Here is a 21,059-nt window from a genome sequence, read left to right as displayed (position 1 = left end):
CTAGTCCTGACGAACCTCCTCCGGGAGTCAGCAACGGGGAGCCGGCTCACAACACCGTCGCTCACCCCTCAAACGGCTTCCGGTTCTCTGTTCCTCCGTGATGACGTCACTTCCTCCAGTGCGTCTCACACGCTGCACAGGTTACTTCCTTGCGTTCCACCCAGCTGGGATTTGTATTGTGCACTCTCCTCGGGCGTTCATGCAATGGAAGTACGCTGACTAGTAGGTAGAATGGGGCGCCCCTTCACCACTACTGCAGTGTAAAGATGATTGACATGTTTCGACGGTAACAACCGTCTTCATCAGAATCTAAGGAACCATTGAACCAGTTGCCCCTTTATACCAGCTGACATTCAGGTCATAATCCCTCCCTTTCTCCTCCATTAAAGGGACAGTTCTATATATATCTTCACATAGTCTGGCCGATGTGCACATATTAAATTGGAGTCCACTTCAGCACCTATTAGTGCATAAATCATTTCAGATGTTCCTAAACTCTCATAAATTAGGATAAAAATATAGAAATAAGAATAAAAATAATAATGATAATAATGAAAAATATATAAAGAATAATAAAAATAAAAAATATATATAATCTTAGATGTTTTGGGCGTAAACAAAAAAGTTTTTAAAAGGGCGGGTGAAAAAGTGGGGAACTTTAATGGAGTGGGTTGGTGGGTGAGGTGACACTAATCACTAAGTGATTAGATCGCTAAGTGATTACTAGTACAGTACTAATACAAAATACAATAATCGGTAATCAGTAAGTGTGAACAGTGAGTGTGTCCCCTAGTACACTAACTAGAAAATACAATAATCAGTAGTAATCAGATTAAGTAGAAGGAAATAGAGTGTGTGTACTGTACAGACAGTGCACGCACACACACACGCCGGAGCTAGCCTATGAACAGTGACTGAGGTTCCCTAGTACAGTAAGTAGTAACAGTAAGTACAACTAGAAATTACAATATTCAGTAGTAATCAGAAGGAAATAGAGTGTGTACTGTGCGCGCACACACGCAGGAGCTAAATAGTGACAGTGAGTGTCCTAGTACAGTTACAGTATAATAACTACAAAATACAATCACTCAGTAGTAAAGGACAGCAGAAACACTGGTATAGATAAGATGAGAAATAAAGTAACAGAGGACAGGAGGACAGCTGCCCACACAGGCAAGGCCCTGAGGCCTAAAGCTGTGTAAGCTTGTCTGCAGCAGCTGCCTGTCTCTATGTAACACACAAGCTACTAACTAAAATACAATGTCTATCTAAATAACAACAATATAGGTGTGTATAGGAGGTGTATGTGAGCAAAAACGCTAGGTAATTGACCACTATAGAGCTCTTGCTAGGCCAAAGCACAAAGGAGCAGATCTCTCTCTGTACAAAGCGGGCGTACATTTCAGTCCAGGGGGGGCGGTGTGCGCCACAGCGATTAACCATTCAATTGTACAGTATTGGGTCAGGGATGCGCAGCCTTTTACCTATATTTTGTTTCCACAGTTCTGTAACTACCAGGCTAGCAGCACCCATTGTGCTATCCTGTTTTGCATGGTAAGTATTTAGTTTTGCATATGTTTTGCATCTGTCTGATTGCTGAGTGTGTATTTGAGCTATTTAAGCGGTGCATATGAGGTGATGAGTCATTCAGATGCGGCCCGTGTTGGTGAGCGCTTGCTTTGTTTTCTGCTGTCTGTACAAAGTCAGGCAAGGATGGAAAAACGGAACATGGCGGCCGCTATTTATAGGGTAGGGGCTGGCCAGGGTCCCCCTCTGTGATTGGCTGCCGTCAGAGGGCCTGGGAGCCCTCTGATTGGCTCTAAGGACATCAATCTGGGCTATGATGCTATTCGAGCTCGGTATTCAAGCTCGAATAGCGCTGTTTGCTCGAATAGCTCGAATAGTGAGTGGGCTATTCGAGTTCACTCGAATAGCCCATTCGAATAGCTACAGCTATTCGAGCTCGGTATTCGAGCTCGAATAGCTGAAAAAGAGCTCGAATATTTGAGCTACTCGAATATTCGAGCTCTGCTGAGCACCACTGGCTCCAGGACGTCATCTCCTTAGTTACAGTAGTTCGGATCCAAATATTCGCAATATCCCTGGATATTTGCGTTATGCGGCCAAATATCCACAGATAGCTACCCAGATTTTTAAAAAAATCCAGGATCCGAATCCGAATCGGATAGCGTAAAAAAGTTTGGATATCTGGGTTACCCAGATATCCGGAATCCTGTTGAACAGCCCTATGTTTGTGTAGTGACAGCCGTGCTGGACTGGTGCGCACCATGATGAGAGTGCAGGTGATGGCGGCTTTCCAGCCCATATGGTCGCCGGGCTGAGGTAGCTGAATGACACAACAGTGACTGTCCAGCTGATCAAATTTGGTCTGTCCACAATGAAGCAACAAACTTATTATCGTGGGTGTGCCCCCTGAGACACTCCTATAACCAGCGGTCATTACTTCATTGTGATATGCAAGCCCCTTCACCGCGGCAAGGTAATGATCATGAAAGGGAATAGGCACATGTACAGGCCTTTTGTTTTGTTGTTGCAGCTGCAGTGCAGCCAGAAAAATTAGGCAGGCATGTACACGCAACAGAAAAATTATTATAGCGGCCGCTGCTAGCAGTGGCCTTAAAAATTCAGGAATTCGCCTGGAGTCCTGGACCCTGCTGGTGGTGGAGGAGAAGGGAGTCAAAAGGCCTGCAGGCAGAGATGCTGTGTGGGGAACAACTTAGTCTTGGGGCAGACAGTCACACGGCGTGCGGGCAGAGATGCCGTGTGTGGAGACTGACTTAGTCTTCGGGCAGGCCTGACCGTACTTTGCAAACCACGTGGTCAGATGGACCCTTGACCCAATGCTGTGTGCCAGAGATGACACCACTTGCCTTGCTTCAACATCACGGTACAGTTTGGGTATCGCCTTTTTTGAGAAATAATTGCGGTCTGGTATCTACCACTGCAGTGTGTGGCTTTGCTTTTGTGTGCTGCTTGTTCTCAGGTGGACATCCCATTGCAGTTTGTGCTTTGTCATCATGTGCCTTTGTAAGGAAGTTGTCCCTACGTGGGTCTTGGTCTTTCCACGGCTCAATTTTTGGTGGCAGAGAGTACAGATGGCATTGCTCTCATCTGAGGCAGACACACAAAAAAAATTCCACACCGCTGAGCCCTGTGGTGATGGCAGTTTGGTGGTGGTGGTGGCGGCCGACTGAGTGTTAAGTGGGGTACCAGAATCAGAGCAGGAGGAGGAAGATATGTCACACTTCCGTGCAGAAGCTGAGGATGATGAGGTGTTCTGTGTTAAATAGTCAACTACGTCCTGACAATCTTGGGGGTTGATGGCACGCACCTTCTTAACACTGTGTACTTTGGTCCAGGGCCGCACAAAATCACAACAGCACAACCTCTGGCTCTACCTGTTTTGCCCATATTTGGGTGGGGGGGGGCTGAAGTGAAAGGAATGCACTGACTTGACTAATACAATGTGCAGTCACACAGGTGCAGTGGAAGGTATGCAGTGACTGGTATTACAATACAATGTGCAGCTGTCACACAGGTGCAGGTAGCAGGTATGCACAGAGTGGTATATTACACAGTGTGCGGTCACACAGGTACTGTGAACAATTATGCAATGCCTGGTATTACAAATTTGCAGCTGTCACACACACACAGGTATCGTGAAAAGGTGCAGTGACACTGCATGCAGTCAAGTAGGTAGGTAGGTGCACTGAACAACAGATGAGTATGCAGTGATTGGTATTACAAATGTGCACCTGTCACACACACACACACACACACACACAGGTACCATGAACAGGTGCAGTGACACTGCATGCGGTCACGTAGGTAGGTAGGTGCACTGAACAACAGGTGGGTATGCAGTTATTGGTATTACAAATGTGCAGCTGCCTGTCACACACACAGGTAGTCACTGAATGTGCTGGGCCTGGCAGTGGCACCGTAGGAATTACCAAGGCTGTATATGCAACACAAGTGTCTGTGGGACACACACAAAAAAAGAAATAAAAAAAATATATCACAAGAACAACATTAGCTCTCAAAAGAGCTGTTGTGGATGAGAAGTGCTTTTTTAGCAATAAGATCAGCGAGAAAGAGCAAGCTAACTAGCCTAACACAAGAGCCTAACTAAGCTTTTCCTATGTCAGTGTAATTGGTGTCAGGTAAACATATTTTCTGATTATTGGTGATCTGCAGTATCACCAATAATACAGATGCTATACCTGATTATGTGGTGATCTGCAGAATCACCAGTAATGCTAGTATAGCCAGACACAGGACTACCAATGTGAGTAGTGTTTGGTGCAACAGTAATGAGGAAGAAGAGGTCTCCCGAGGAGCGGGTGACTACAGACAATGCTGCAGCAAAGGATTACCTGGTGAGGAGCAGGCAAGTCCGGCTGTACTGCAGCTAAAGGACACCTGAGGAGCAGGTGCTACAGGTAATGCTGCAAGGTTGATCTCCTGAGAAGCAGGTGATTAAGACAGTACTGTAGCCAGTAGACACCTGAGAAGCAGGTGTTACAAACAGTGCTGCAAAAGGTGATCACCTGAGGAGCAGGTGATTAAGACTATACTACAGCTATTGGACACCTGAGGAGCAGGTGTTACAGACAGTACTGCAATAAAGCTTCCCCTGAGGGGCAGGTGAATGCTACAGATCCCTCACCAGTGGCTAGGCCCACTGGCGAGGATAGAGAGGTCAGACAAGCAGAGTAGGCAACGTACGGACAGATTAAGGTACAAAGACAGAAGGCTGATTCAGTGTTGAGTTCAGGCAGAGTCGGCAACGTGAATCAGATGGGCAGAGGTACAGAGTCAGCAAGCAGGAGAATAGTCAATGAAAGCAGAAGGTCATAACAGATAATATAATGTAATTAGTACTTTAAGCTATCAACAGAATCTGGCTAAGTGTGGATCCCCAGCTCCGGCTGGTTCTAGCACACTTTGGGATCTGACTAAGGTCTGAGCTCTCACACGCAAGCATTTGCAACAGCAGACACAAAGCAACTGACAGTCTGGTACTATATATACAAAGTTGCTCCGCAGCGCCGCCCCAGCCACTCAGCCAATCCGAAGTACTGTTGGAGTCAGCTGACTTGGCAGATCAGCTGACTCCCCTTCTATTTGCATAAAGGTCCTGTCGCCTGGCGCACGCGTAGCCCTCAATCTATGTGCAATAGAAGGACCAGGCAGATCACCAGCATGAAACTGCGTGGCAGTGGCCATGCCGCCTGTCTCTGCGGCGGCATCTCCACTATCCCTTACAGTCAGCAGCCAGGTTTTCTCCCTTCATTAATTACTGCAGCCACATGAGTGAGTGAAATGGCTGATGCTGCCTACATTTTATAAGGGGAGGGGGGCTCCAGGAGGGAGTGTAGCCTGATTGGCTACCCTGTGCCTGCTGACTGTGATGTAGAGGGTCAAAGTTGACCCTAATGATGTAGTGTAGGGGGCGGGGTCGAACTGCCATAAAGTTTGCGTTCGATCGCAAACGCTAACCACCGAAGTTCACGCGAATAAGTTAGCATGCGAACCATTCGGGCCATCTCTAGTCAACACCTGGAACTAAAAATATAAAAAATGAACATCCCCATAAGAGAGGTTTGTAATGGAGTGTGCCATTGGTGGGTTGGGATGAGCGTCATTACCTAGCTATAGGGTGCTGCTCCCCTGGCCCCGCTCTCCATATGGGATCGGCCATCTTCCCCAGGAGAGGCCACAGCTGTGCCACATTTTGAAATTCCCGGCAAAGTCATGAGACCCCCGCAATGCATGCCGGGAGATGTAGTCCTTGGATGCGAGTACACTCAGCCATGTGATGCACCGTTGTTCCTCCTCCATAGCAACAGAATTTATCCTTCTCGACATGTTCGCATAGCACATGGTCCTGGACTGTCACCCTAAGGGCAGGGCACACCAAAACCCTTGTAATATATATACCCATGGTTATCTCATCATGCAACATGTCTGTTCAGGGGTGCTTTAAGCCATTTTTTGTAAGGTAAAGTTTCCCATCCCATAAATTAAAGGATACCCAAAGTGACATGTGACATAATGATAGACATGTGTATGTACAGTGCCTAGCACACAAATAACTATGCTGTGTTCCTTTTTTTCTTTCTCTGCCTGAAAGAGTTAAATATCAGGTATGTAAGTGGCTGACTCAGTCCTGACTAAGACAGGAAGTGACTACAGTGTGACCCTCACTGATAAGAAATTCCCCTTTTTATCTCTCTCTTGCTCTCAGAAGCCATTTTCTGCTAGAAAAGTGTTTTATAGTTGGAATTTCTTATCAGTGAGGGTCACACTATGGTCACTTCCTGTCAGTCAGGACTGAATCAGCCACTTACATACCTGATATTTAACTCTTTCAGGCAGCGAAATAAAAAAAGGAACACAGCATAGTTATTTGTGTGCTTGGCACTGTACATAAACATGTCTATCTCATCATGTCACATGTCACTTCAGGTATCCTTTAAGAATTTCTCCTGATTCATCTTGGAATAGTAAGTACTTCAAAGTACCTTGAAGTTCTGAGCTGCTAGTGCTTGCTGCCTCAGGGCACAGTGTAGGAGGGGGCACTCAACTCACTCAACTATCATTCCCCTATTGTGTTTGAAGCAGAAAGAAACAAGAAAAGGGGATACATGGCAGTGAATGTAAGCCAGATAACTAGAGATTCATGTGTTGTGGAGGTTGGGAGCCCTGGGGCGCCTCTTAGTCTAATAGCAATCAGTGTGTGCCGGCTGAAGAGGGAGGGATGGAGGGGTGCACTTTGGTGTCTCAGCCTTGGGTGCTGAAGGACCTTGTCCCGGCTCTGCCCTCTGGTGTTGTCATGTTGTAGAATTCTGGGATTACATTAATGCACTGTCACTGTTTGCTGTTACAGGAGCATGCTAAGCATATCCTTGAAACAATCCGCCATCTTGGCCTACAGTCATGGCCTCCTCCCCAAATGCATCATGCAGGCCATGGACGACATTAGAAAACAAGTGAGTGTGACTCCTTCATAAAGTTGCTTTTAGTTTGAATAATCTTTTGTGTTTTGTTTTTAATATCGGAAAAGGAAAAAACGAGAATAATCCATTTTACTTTTACATGGGATTCTCAGTGCATGCACATTACACTTGCTACCATGCTAAAAACACATGTTGTACTGTCTTCCACACACTGTAAATGCACCCATGCACCATACACACACATATGTGTTTATATATTATATGCATATGGTCTGCGCACGTACCCACACACTGTACATATACCCATGCACTGTACACACATACACTGTGCACTTACGTATTGTGTGTAGATGGTCTGCGCACGTACCCACACACTGTACATATACCCATGCACTGTACACACATACACTGTACACTTACGTATTGTGTGTAGATGGTCTGCGCACGTACCCACACACTGTACATATACCCATGCACTGTACACACATACACTGTACACTTACGTATTGTGTGTAGATGGTCTGCGCACGTACCCACACACTGTACATATACCCATGCACTGTACACACATACACTGTACACTTACGTATTGTGTGTAGATGGTCTGCGCACATACCCACACACTGTACATATACCCATGCACTGTACACACATACACTGTACACTCACGTATTGTGTGTAGATGGTCTGCACACTTACCCACACACTGTACATACACCCATGCACCTATGCGGAATCGCATGCGGAATTATTTCTGACATGTCCGATCAGCTCCCAATTGATAAAGTGATTGATTTTGTGCACCTATAATTGGAAAATCGATTGCTTTATCAATCGGCTGCACTTTAGACATGTACACACGGTGCAACTTCCCATCTGATCACCCGTCGATCGGGCAGAAAATTGCATTGTGTGTGCCCAACATTAAACGTATTAAAAGCGGCCGGTAACCAGCTCTGTTTTGGATGACTATCCTTTGTCAAACTCCATGGCCATGTGGTGTTTTTAATCAACAAAGAGTGAAAGTTAAAAAGTTAAACTGGCCAATCAAAATTGTCTGTGCATGCACAGCTTTAGTTCAAGCTTCTCTCTGTCTCCTGTGTGTTGGGCCTGGAAGCAGACCTCTATGCTCACAATGAAGTAAATTTGTGTTTTGTCTTCTTAGCGTCCTCTTGTAGAAATCTCTGCAAAGAACGTAAAGGCCCGGAAAAGCCCACTGCAGTTTCCCCCGAGGTAAGTCATTGTGGCCATGGGAATCATATTCTAGGACTTGAATATCATATGTTTAGGTCTTTAGGAGGTATCTTGTATTCCAAGCTACTCATGGCCATCACAAACCAACATTTATGGATACTCTGCAAGCAGAAAGTACTTGATAACGAGCTGAAAGTAAGGGTAAAAGCTTTGTATGTGGGAGTTCATATTTAACGGTATTGCAGTCTTTTTATATCTGAGACCATGTTATACTAATATAGGGATTATTCAGATAAAATTTTCATAGCAGCCAGCAATTGGCCAGATTATCTCAGACAAGCCCACTGCTCTACTCTTTACCCTCCCATTCCTGTGTGCACTGTTTGTTGTTCTGCCTCGCTGCTTTGTAGCAACAGTACATTACACATTGCTAGCCCATAGGCTAGTAACTTCTCTGCTAACAGCACTCCGCCTTCATACTATCACCTGAGGGATGGAATCCTAATCCCTGCAAGCGATAGTACTCCTGCACATCCCCCCCTTAAGAAAAGCAGAGCTGAGAAGATATTAAACTCTTGACGACCAGCTAACGTCGATTGGCGTAAACTGATTGTCTGCGGGTTTCCATGGAAATGTTCGAGCGGCCGTTCCATGTCAGTTCACGGAGGGTGTCCAAGCCACGATCGGAGGCTTGCGGGCGAAATGTAAACACGTGGGGAAGAAATCCCCGGTGTTTACTCTGTACGGCGCTGCAGCTGCAGCAGCGCCGTAAAGGAGATCGGCGAACCCTGGCTTCTGATAGGCCGGGGATCGCCGCCGTCTAATAGGCTGAAGCCTATCAGAGGCGGTACAGGATGTATCGCCATCCTGTACCGCCCACAGAGCCAGGGAGAGGGAGGGAAGGAGAGGGAGGGGGGAATAGCGCTGCGGAGGGGGGCTTTGAGGAGCCCCCCCCCGCAAGGCACAGCAGAGCAGCGGCGATCATACCCCCCCAGCAGGACATCCCCCTAGCGGGGAATAAAGGTGGGAAGTCTGATCGCCCTGCCTGCAACACGATCTGTGCTGGGGGCTGAAGAGCCCACCCAGCACAGATCAATGGGAAATCACTTGGTCGGCAAGTGGTTAAAGTTTTTTTATACATACCTGGGGCTTCATTCAACCCCATAAGCGCAGATCGCTCCCACACTGTCGTCCTCAGTCTTCTCCCTCTTCGGTACTGGGTCCCGTAACTTCAGCCAGTCGTGGCCAGTCTGTGCAAAAGAAGTGCGTCCTCTACGTATCTCTCACTTCTTTTGAGCAGAATGCCTGCGATTGGCTGAAGTTATGAAACCAGGTGTCGAAGCAGGAGAAGGCTGAGGACAGCGGCGTGGAAGCGGTTGATGTCCATGGGGCAGAAGGAAGCCGCAGGTATGTATAAAACCTTTATATTTTCTCAGCTCTGGTATACTTTAAAGTGAACCTAAACCATTGCAAAGCAAAAGAGTTTCACTTACCTTGGGCTTCTTGGTGGGATCATATCTAGAGATGGTTTAAACAGTTTGCCCGCGAACGGTTCCAGGCGAACTTTGGGTGGTTTACATTCACCAGCGAAGGCAAACTTTTGCGGAAGTTCGGTTCGCCCCCATAATGCTCCATTAGGGTCAATTTTGACCCTCTACATCACAGTCAGCAGGCACATTGCTGCCAATCAGACTACACTCGCTCCTGGAGCCCCACCCTACCTTATAAAAGGCAAGGTTCTCTGGCTGTTTTACTCACTCGTCTGCCTACAGTAATTAGTGAAGGGACAGCTGCTGAGAGACTCTGCTAGGGGAAGCTTAGTTAGGCTCTTGTACACTTATTAGCTTGCTCCTGGCTGATTGTTATTCCTTATATAGCTCCCCACAACTCCTTCCTCCCTCCCTCCCTTCCTCCCTCCTCCTATCCTCCTCCCTTCCTCTCCCCTTCCTACCTTCCTTCCTCCCTCCTCCCTTAAGAGAAAGTGTCATTAGGGCCTTGCTGTAACATAGATTGTAGTGTAACTATTTCAACTTATGTACCCTTCTTAAACTTGAAGATTGTATACAAATGTAAGCAGACGGCAGAGTGGCGCAGTGGAAGTGTGCTGGGCCCATAACCCAAAGGTTGATGGATCAAAACCAACCTCTGCTAGGCATGATTTCATTTTTGCACCTCGTTTTATCGCATGGGCAAAACGGTTTCCATAGCCCTGTAAGAGAAAGTGTAATAAGGGACCTGCCATAACATAGATATTACAGTAGCTAAGACTACTCCTGGGCCTTTCTTGTAGTTGAAGAGATTAGTGAACTCTGACACCACACTTAAAAAAAAAAAAAAAAGTGGTGAACATAGCTGCCCTCCAAGCAGTTGACCTGGGTTCGATTCCTGGCCAATGTATGTGCTTTTTTCCAATAAAATTTTTATTTCAGAACAATGGTACAGAGTATCAGTATATTGCTGTACAATTTTTTGTTTATATATGACAACTGACAATTGAAAGGCAGAATAGACAGTATAGACCGTATACTTAGACAAATAAACATGCAGTGAGATAAAATCCACAGTTCTCTATCCCAGGCTGGAATAAGATTGCTTATCTCCTGCCACTACCCATGGTGATGGGTGGAGGGAGAGAGGCAGTATTCCCAGCTGTTCATGGAGAAGGGCTCAGGGGTAGGAGACCTACCCTTCTCATAGCTAAAGATATCAAATTTTAGGGATATCAATGTATGTGCTTTTGACATCCTACAAATCCCTGGACGACAAGATCCTCCTCCTCCAGAGGAGGGGTAGAGAGGGAGAATTACACTCCCTGATTGATGCATACACATGCAGTAGTGTAGGCCTGCAATTTAGCATTGAATGTGATTTCTGCCCTTAAAACACTGCTTTGTGTGAAAACTACATTTTTTTGCAGAACTTTTGACGTCTATCCCAGTCAACCATGTCTCCCTCCAGGTGTTAGACCCCTTGAAACATCTTTTCCATCACTTTTATGGCCAGCATAAGGGTTTCTAGTTTTCAAAGTTCGCATCCACATTGAAGTCTATTGCGGTTCCGAAAGTTCGCGCAAACTGAACCTTTTGCGGAAGTTCGCAAACTGAAAATTGGAGGTTCGGGCCATCTCTAATCCTATCCCACCAAGCTCCAGGCATTAGGGCCCTTTCACACCAGAGGGCTTTTTTGGCGTTTTAACGCCACGGCCGAAGTTGGCGTTTTCCTAGGTAAAAGAAAGTCCATAGACTTTCATTTTACCATTCACACTAAACGCCGCGTTTTGGAGCGGTGCGTTTCAACGCTCCCAGGCGCTTTTTCTGGGCCTACCGCTGCGTTTCTCATTACAATTGATTGTAATGTATTGGCGTTAAAACGCCTTGAAAATGCCTTGAAAACGCCTGCAGCCAAAACGCAGCGTTTTAGCCTTTGACTGCTGCCTGTAGTGTGAAAGAGCCCTTAGAGATCCATGTCCCATCTGTCATCTCTGTCCGGTCTCACACGCGTTCTAGTAGCCGGACTGCTCAATACCTCCCTATCTATTTCAATGCACAGACAATCCAATATCGTGGATTCAATCGATGCACTGAAACCGCTGGAATTGGGCAACAGACAGGCCAGGAGGGAGCGTGCGAGCGACACAAACACTTTGATACACAATATTGCTGGTACAAGGCTGCCACCACCTCTGTGGAAGGACAGAGGACCTGCACTGACTATTCTAAATCTGTGAAATAATTGTTAAAACACTCTAGTCTGGCTGAAGTAATACAATACTTCAGATAGCGAAACGTTACTGAGGCTAGGATTTTTTTCTGTGGTGCTCAAATAGGTATTTAGCCCAAAAAATGACCTTAAGTCTTGTATTGTAAATAAAATATAAATAATGAATGTATACAGAAAATTATTAAAAGTAAAGTTTTTAGTGATGATAGCCACAGGTAATATAAAAGGGTAAAACAAAGAAAAGGAATACTCAACGTTTTGTAAGAAATATGTCCTTTGTGTGGAAATCCAAGAAATTCAATGATCCTTTGCTTCAGAATTCAGGAAACTAGCTGTGGGTTCTCTTGCTAGCTTCAATCCATAGATGGTGTTAAATAGAGGAGCTTTATCAGATTTCAGTCCTTTACTTACATAGGACCCAGCTCTTAAGAGCAGAACTCAGAGCCAGCCCTTGGGCTGGGGCGTCCCTTTCTTTTGGAGGGAACTTTGGATCCCGAATATTTGACATTTCTATAAATCAAGCCCTGTTCATTGCACATAAATAATAACAGCAAAGTCTGCAACTTCAAAGAATATGGATCACGTTAACACCAGACATGGATAGTGTGTGACATGTTTTTTCCTGAGAAGTTTAATAACTGGGCTGCAGCTTACCACAGCTCCTTGAAAGCTGCATCAAAACGTCCAGTGGGACGGTAGAAATCAAATGATATAATTTTCATATAGATCATGAGTATGATATTTCTTAAAATGGCAAAAATCATACAATACAGTTAATTTAAATCTGCCCATAGTGGCTCCTCTATGTCTGGTCTCTTGCTGGGTTGCAGCTGTGCTGGAGGCTCTCTCTGGCAGCAGCAAGCCAAATGGTACCTTTCAGGCCAGATTTCATACCTCTGTGTGAGATGCCTGACTTAAAGTGAACCAGAGACAAAGCACCCTCATGTATTTTACCATATATATCAGTGGGAACATTAGAGAAAACACCGACCCTGCTCTCTGTTTTATTTATCCTTGCTCAGCCTGCTTGTTATCAGCCCTGATAAAATCCCCGACTGAGCATTCAGTCTGGCTTTGCTCAGGAATCATTATAGCTGAGTCATTATAGCAGAGCCAGAAGGGAGCAGGCTTGGGCTTGAAAAGACATCAGGGAAGACAGACTCAGGTATAATGATTTCTGAGCAAAGCCAGACTGAATGCTCAGTCGGGGATTTGATCAGGACTGCTAACAAGCAAGCTGAGCAAGGAAAAATGAAACCGAGAGCAGGGTAGGTATTTTCTCGAATGTTCCCACTGCTGTATATGGTAAAATACATGAGGGTGCTTCGTCTCTGGTTCACTTTATGTCCTTTTCAGGCTAGGCATGTAAAGAAAAATATTGTCATCCCAGAATAGCAGCTGACAGCCACTTGAATAGGGCAGACCCTAGGCTTTGCCCTCTGCTGTTTCTAGACATGCAATCATGATTGAAATGTGAAACACAATCAGCGATCAGAAAAACAATTGAAGACAGATGAGATTTGGACCTCTATTGCCCGGAGGAGGTGAGGGTATGCTCTAATACTCACCCGCTGCACCCTAGCTCTGGATATGGATCAAAAGGGCAGTGGAGCACTCCTCTAAGTTGCTTGTGGATGTGTCTCGGCAGAGCCAGCTGCACCCTGGGGCCTTTGTAGTAGAAAACGAATAGACCTGCACCATCCAATGTATTAATGCTCTTTTATTTTCTAAATTCAGCATGACAGCATAAAAGGCAACATTTAAGGGCAGCCAACCCTTTATCAAGCTAAGCTGTCTGTGTACAAAGTTAATCTGACATCTACTTTCTTTATATACCCAGCACATTTCAAAAGTGACCAATCACATAAGGATATACAAATATACTCCAATCACATGGCCCTAGTATATACGGACCTGATGGGAAACTTGTATGGTCACAGCTTATAGGTTCATATGTCTGTCCATCCTATCCACTCCCTCCCCCTCACCAATGGAAACTCACCGCAATGCCTCCTCAGCCAGGTCGCGCTGGCCGTCACTCCCACCAGGCCACCGCACCGGCGGACCTGATGGGGATCATGCCCGCATGACGTAGGAAGGCGGCGCCAATGCGCCGCCTCCCACATCTCCCCAGCAACAGCAGACGCAGTCGGCGGAAAAACCACCGCTGTGCGCGGCTTAGATGTAAACAAAGAAGGCATGGCAGGCAAGCGGCCAACGGGAGGAGACCTCCTATACACGGACAAAGCGTCCATAGATCCTATCATAAAGGCAAAGCATATATATATATATATATCTAGAGGGGACCGAAACAAAGAAATAAAGGAAATTTAACGTATCAGAGTGAGCAAGTGATACAGAGCAATATGGAAACAGCACATTAGACTGCATCTATTTTATGTACACTCATGCAGAAGCTGAAATCAATCTCATATAGAGTCAGCCAAGCATAGAATCAAAGATCCAAGGAGTTACAGAGGCTTGATACGATGGAGACAAATAAACAAAATAAATTAAACAAAGGGTAACAAATATAATTCTCTATTTAAACCTTGAGGCTCCATCGTATCAAGCCTCTTAATCCAAAATGCCTCCCTATACAGCAGCTTCTTCAGCCTGTCACCACCCCTCCTAAGAGGCCCGACCTGCTCGATAACCATGAATCTAAGTTGGCTAACAGGGTGATTAGCCTGCTTAAAATGATATGCCACTGCTTGGTCAGTCAAATTTTCTCTAATTGCATGTTTATGTGACAAGTATATATAGAAATCCACATGGACATTTAAGCACATAGACAACATAGGTTGTGTCACACGTGAAACAACCATGAATCTTTTAAATTTGGTACCTCTGTAAGGGTGCATAATCTGATCACCCTTGATAACCGAATTGCAATGAACACAGTTCATGCACGGAAAAGTGCCCCTGCGATTAGATTTTGACTGACCACTAGCAGTAAAAGAATCAAAATCAGCTCGCACCAACTGATCCCGCAAATTAGGTGTCCTCTTATATGAAATAAGAGGGGGATTCTTGAACTGTGGAATTCCAGGAAAGCTGTCAGTGAGTAAACGCCAACGTCGTTTAATAAGCTTTGCTATATTTTCACTCTCAGTATTATGTTTAGTGACAAATGGTATTAGCTCACTGACATCTCTGCGCCTATTCCCTCTTTCTGGGTAACTGCTCTATGCTCTGTTTCTTGCTGTTTTGACTATCTCATCCGGGTAACCTCTTTGGATAAACTTATAATGCATCTCATTGATCCTCTGTGACCTGACTGCCTCATCCTCAACTATCCTATTTACTCTCTGAAACTGTCCAACTGGCACGGATCTCCTAGTGGCCCACGGATGGAAACACCCAAAATGCATTAGGGAGTTTACATCCATGGGCTTAGTATAGAGATCCGTGACCTATCGTCGATCCTTACGCATCACCAGTGTATCCAGAAAACTGACCTGTTCAGTAGAACTGTGAACTGTCAGTTTAATATCAGAGCATCTCCCCATTAACTCACCAACAAATTGAGAATGGGTCGGATGTGGCCCCCGCCCACACACAAAATACATCATCAATATAACGAAACCACTGTATAGCGCGATCTGGCTGAGGAGGCATTGCGGGTGAGTTTCCATTTGTGAGGGGGAGGGAGTGGATAGGATGGACAGACATATGAACCTATAAGCTGTGACCATACAAGTTTCCAATCAGGTCCATATATACTAGGGCCATGTGATTGATGTATATTTGTATATCCTTATGTGATTGGTCACTTTTGAAATGTGCTGGGTATATAAAGAAAGTAGATGTCAGATTAACTTTGTACACAGACAGCTTAGTTTGATAAAGGGGTGGCTGCCCTGAAACGTTGCCTTTTATGCTGTCATGCTGAATTAAGAAAATAAAAGAGCATTAATACATTGGATGGTGCCGGTCTATTCGTTTTCTACTAGCTCTGGATATGGAGCACCCGAGGAGAGGGAGAGCGAAGCTCGGTGCCGGTATAGCACTAATACTATAGAGCGCACCCCGTACAAGGGTAATTCAGTGTTTCAGTGATCCCCAGAATAAATCGCTCTCCGTGGATCAGAAAAACACCCCATCCACCAAGGGTGGACAAAAGGATAAAAGCAGTTCAAAAAAATTTAAAAATAGAGGAGGTAGCGGTGGACTTACCTCCTCCAAGTAGACACAAGATGATGTTGACATTATTCAATAAAGCAATTTTATTTACATACTCCAAGGTTCAGTACAACGCGTTTCGCAGGAATGACCCTACTTCATGAGGCAATTAAACAGAGCATATAACTGAGGATCAAAGACAATTGGCTAAGTAAGGCTTGTATAGTAAAAGTGTAACTGTAGTCGATCGATTAAATGCAACAATGATGTCATGATCATGTTCCCATGATATCCAATAATGTACATAGCTAGCTAAAAATGATGTGCTAAGGACTGGGATGCTAATAAGAATGTGATTGACTGTGAAGAACATGTATACTTGACTAGGCTATATATTGAAAAAAGTTGCTATTGCATACAGTGAATCAGGGCCGGCGCTACAATAGAGGCAAAGGGGGCAATTGCCCCAGGGCCCCAGAGCTTGTAGGGGCCCCCAGTGGCTACAAGAGGAAAACATTTTTTTTTCAAAAAGACCTTATAGTTTTTGAGAAAATCGATTTTAAAGTTTCGAAGGAAAAAAGTATACTTTTAAATGCGGTAAATGTCACTTTTAGTAGCAAACCTAACAGTAGTGTAATTTTACATGTATCAAAAGAAAGAGCAATAAATTTCCTGACAGAGTTTCCAGGGGGTCCATACGCAGCTGCAGCGCTTTGGCCAGGGATCGCTATACAGCCGCAACATGGCTGTATGAAGATCTCTGGCATTTTTACCTATTTTCCAATTTTTTTTTATGTTTAGAGTGTGGTAATTTTTTTAAAAAAAAATTGTGGGGGCCCCCCCTCCTGAAACTTTTTAACCCCTTGTCCCCCATGCAGGCTGGCTATACCAGCTGCAAAAAAGGTCCCTTAATGCCAATTTTTGTTCCGGGGTATCTGTTGGGGGGCCCCCCAGGTTTATTTTGCCCTGGGGCCCCATTGTTGCTTAAACCGGCCCTGCAGTGAATCAACACAATACAAGTGCAGATATGGTGAATCATCAAACAAAGTAAAGTATAAAAGTTCAGACAAATAAACCAAGGAAGCAAAGAAAATGGGGACTTACCAAATGTAGGACTAGATCAAACCAAGCCCCTCTGAATATCTTTTCACCAGAGAGCGCTTTATATATTATGTGATGGGGCCAATTAACCAATAAGTGGGCAGGTTCCCCCAATATGTCATCAAAGTGTGGTGTGGTTGGTGCACCTCATGACATCACGCGCCTGTGTAGAAACATGCTTGAGGCGGTGGGCGCCATTTTGGATGAAGGCAGGAGTAAGGGAAGCGCAGAGCCATGCACAAGCGCACCTGTATTATGAGCGTCCGCAGAAAATTTTCCGGGGGGGGGGTTGCAAAAAGGGGGGGGAGAAGTGGGGCGCGGCGCTGAAAATTTGGGGTGACGTTGTGTGCCGCGCCAAAAAAATGGTGCTACATACGCGCGCCACGATGAAAAATGGGTGTGGTCATGGACCAAAATGTGGGTGTGGTCGCGGGTGGAGACAAGTTTTCATGAACTTAGCAATGGTGGGACATTAGATTAGGACAGTGGTGGTGGCGAACCTTTTGGAGGTCGAGTGCCCAACTACAACCCAAAAGTCACTTATTTATCGCAAAGTGCCAACAGCAATTTAAACTAAATACAAACGTTTTAACTCATACATGAACATTATGGAAAATCCAAGTTGAAAATAAACTGTGAAGAAAAACAATTTCATCCATCCTACTCCTGAAAAATGTATTCTTTTTTTTTTTAGTACCTCCCAGTTTCATTTTCTGTTTTAAAAAGCTGAAAAAGTAGGTTTAATGCGATCGTCTCATATGATGATGATTCAGCTTTTCCCATAGTCTCGCATTAGCAATCATGTGACCCCCAACAAGACAAATTCAGCTATCATGAGGCCCCCCTCATCAAGACAAATTCAGCAATCATGAGGCCCCCAACAAGACAAATTCAGCAATCATGAGGCCCCCAACAAGACAAATTCAGCAATCATGAGGCCCCCAACAAGACAAATTCAGCGATCTTGAGGCCCCCAACAAGACCAATTCAGTAACCATGAGGCCCCCAACAAGACAAATTCAGCAGTCATGAGGCACATAAATAGACAGCATTTCACATAAATAGGCAGAATGCCCCTTTAATATGGTAGACACCTCTCACCTGGCAGCAGTTTCCCAAAATACACTCAATCTGACAGCAGTGGTTCCCCAAAAATAGGTAGCCCCAGGTCTATAGGTACCCCCAGAATAGGTGGCCAGTGGTATAGATGTCCCCAGAACAGGTAGCCAGGGGTATATGTGCCCAGTATATGTAGACAGGGGTATATGTCCCCAGTATATGTAGCCAGAGGTATATGTGCCCAGTATATGTAGCCAGAGGTATATGTGCCCAGTATATGTAGCCAGGGGTATATGTGCACAGTATATGTAGTCAGGGGCATATGTGTCCAGTATATGTAGTCAGGGGTATATGTGTACAGTATATGTAGCCAGAGGTATAGAGAACCCCAGTATATGTAGTCAGGGGTATATGTGCCCAGTATATGTAGTCAGGGGTATATGTGCCCAGTATATGTAGCCAGGGTTACATGTGCCCAGTATATGTAGCCAGGGATATATCTGCCCAGTATATGTAGCCAGAGATATATGTGCCCAGTATATGTAGGCAGGTGTATATGTCCCCAGTATATGTAGCCAGAGGTATATGTACCCAGTATATGTAGCCAGGGGTATATGTACCCAGTATATGTAGGCAGGTGTATATGTGCCCAGTATATGTAGCCAGAGGTATATGTGCCCAGTATATGTAGCCAGGGGTATATGTGCACAGTATATGTAGTCAGGGGTATATGTGTCCAGTATATGTAGTCAGGGGTATATGTGTACAATGTCCCCAGAATAAGTAGCCAGGAGGGGAGCTGCGCAGAGAAGGAGAGCCGTGGGGACAGCATGGAAGGGGGGCCATCTCCCCCCTCCTTCCCTCACCTTAGGGCTCTCCCTTCCTCGCTCTCCCCTCCAGAACTAAGTCTTGTGCGGGTAGCTGGCAGCGGGCGGAACTTACCTCTGTCTCGTTGCAGGCGGCGGATGGATTTCCCGCTAGTCTGGTCTGGTCCAGACCAGAGCAGCAGCACCAGAACTTTTGGCGCTTGGAGCGAGACGGAGGTAAGTTCCGCCCGCTGCCAACCACCTCACAAGACTTAGTTCTGGAGGGGAGAGCAAGGAAGGGAGAGCCCTAAGGTGAGGGAAGGGGGGAGATGGGCCCCTTCCCCACTGTGCCCACAGCTCTCCCTCTTCTCTGCGCTGCTCCCTTCCTGCTGGCCGCACGGGTATGCGGCCAGGGGGAGGGGGCAGCGGGCGGCCAGGGGGGGGGGGGGTTGTTAGCAGTCCGGATTTGCCATATGTGCGGACGTCCATGGCCTGTATGCTCCTGGTGGTGGGCGGGTCGCCATGCATAGATGCGCATGCATAATATTGCACGCATGCACGGCCAAAGTGTGGAGTGTACAAGGGCCATTACCTAAACAGGTCTAAACTAAGGGCAAAGGGAATGTGTGGATAATGAAAAAATTACCAGGAAAGGGGGAATTATACCAGGGGAGGAAAAAGTGGTGGTGGGGGAGAGAATAAAAAAAAAGGCATGTAAAAAACATGTTAATGATAACATGAGGGGAATTAATATAGGACGGTGGATAAAGAGGGGAGGTAGAGAATGTGATGTGGGGAGTATTGTATGAGAATAATAAATGTGTACATACATGGATTGGGACTAGAGCTGGTATAATGGCACCACCTGGTGGAAAAACATATATATATATATATATACACACACATTTTTCACAATCTATAATGAAACCTGTTATGTGGCATATACTGTATATTGCACTTGTTGTATAGACCCTAAGAAAATATAAATATACTGCAAGTGACATGAGCAGGTAAAATAACATAGCAGAACATGAGATAAGGTGCATGTGCAATGATAATAAAGTACATCATGTTATCATCTACATATGAATAAATACATTATTATATTTTCCTTTTAGGTTATAAAGAACAGAATAAATGCCCGAATTGAAACATTATAAATATAGCATTGAAAGAAGACAATACATATAATTATTAGTTCTAGAGCAAGGATATAGAAGCATATATAAAAACCAAAGAAAAGTTAATAGAAAATTAAAGGTACTCCAAGCACCTCTCATGGGCATGCCTTTAAAGGAAAGGTTCAGGGTAACGTGGAAAAAAATAAAAATCCATATCCACTTACCCGGGGCTTCCCCCAGCCCGTGGCAGGCAGGAGGTGCCCTCGCCGCCGCTCCAGAGACTTCCGGTCGTCTTCGGTGGCTGACCCGACCTGGCCAGACCGGCTGCCAGGTCGGGCTCTTCTGCGCTCCACGGACGGGCTCTTCTGCGTCCCACGCGGGCGCGCTGACGTCATCGGACGTCCTCCGGGCTGTACTGCACAGGCGCAGAACTACTGCCCCTGCTCAGTACAGCCCGGAGGACGTCCGATGATGTCAGCACGCCCGCGTGGGACGCAGAAGAGCCCGTCCGTGGAGCGCAGAAGAGCCCGACCTGGCAGCCGGCCTGGCCAGGTCGGGTCGGCCACCGAAGACGACCGGAAGCCTCTGGAGCGGCAGCGAGGGCACCTCCTGCCTGCCACGGGCTGGAGGAAGCACCGGGTAAGTGGATATGGATTTTTATTTTTTCCCACGTTACCCTAAACCTTCCCTTTAAGCCAGACGACTGCCAACAAAGTCATGCTATGACCCCTCTGGAGGAGCCTCTTGTAATGGTCATGCGTGTCACTTCCTCTTCCTGCTTCATTCAGTGATGCACTTCTCTAACAGAGAAGACAGGGTGACCTGGAAGTTATAACATAACCAAGATGGCAGCCGTGATTTATGCATCTTTAAGTACTTTGAAGTACTGGTCGGAGTCTTAAAGGCATGCCTATGAGAGGTGCTCGGAGTCCCTTTAAACTAATACATAA

The 21,059-nt window shown here is 45.7% G+C and overlaps 1 protein-coding gene across 1 annotated transcript in view; it reads left to right on the top strand.

The window, feature by feature from the left end:
- Nucleotides 1-1,531: 1,531 nt before the first annotated feature.
- Nucleotides 1,532-21,059, top strand: part of LOC137541793 (phosphatidylinositol 3,4,5-trisphosphate-dependent Rac exchanger 1 protein-like) — a 40,984-nt gene continuing 21,456 nt past the window's right edge. The window contains exons 1-3 of the mRNA XM_068263299.1: nucleotides 1,532-1,554; nucleotides 6,914-7,016; nucleotides 8,149-8,216. Of these exons, the coding sequence (XP_068119400.1) occupies nucleotides 6,918-7,016; nucleotides 8,149-8,216 (167 nt within the window). The 5' untranslated portion in view covers nucleotides 1,532-1,554; nucleotides 6,914-6,917. The remainder of the gene's footprint in view (nucleotides 1,555-6,913; nucleotides 7,017-8,148; nucleotides 8,217-21,059) is intronic.

This window comes from Hyperolius riggenbachi, chromosome 12 (genome assembly GCF_040937935.1).
Source record: "Hyperolius riggenbachi isolate aHypRig1 chromosome 12, aHypRig1.pri, whole genome shotgun sequence".
NCBI classification, from domain to species: domain Eukaryota; kingdom Metazoa; phylum Chordata; class Amphibia; order Anura; family Hyperoliidae; genus Hyperolius; species Hyperolius riggenbachi.
This window is presented reverse-complemented; position numbering and strand designations above follow the sequence as displayed.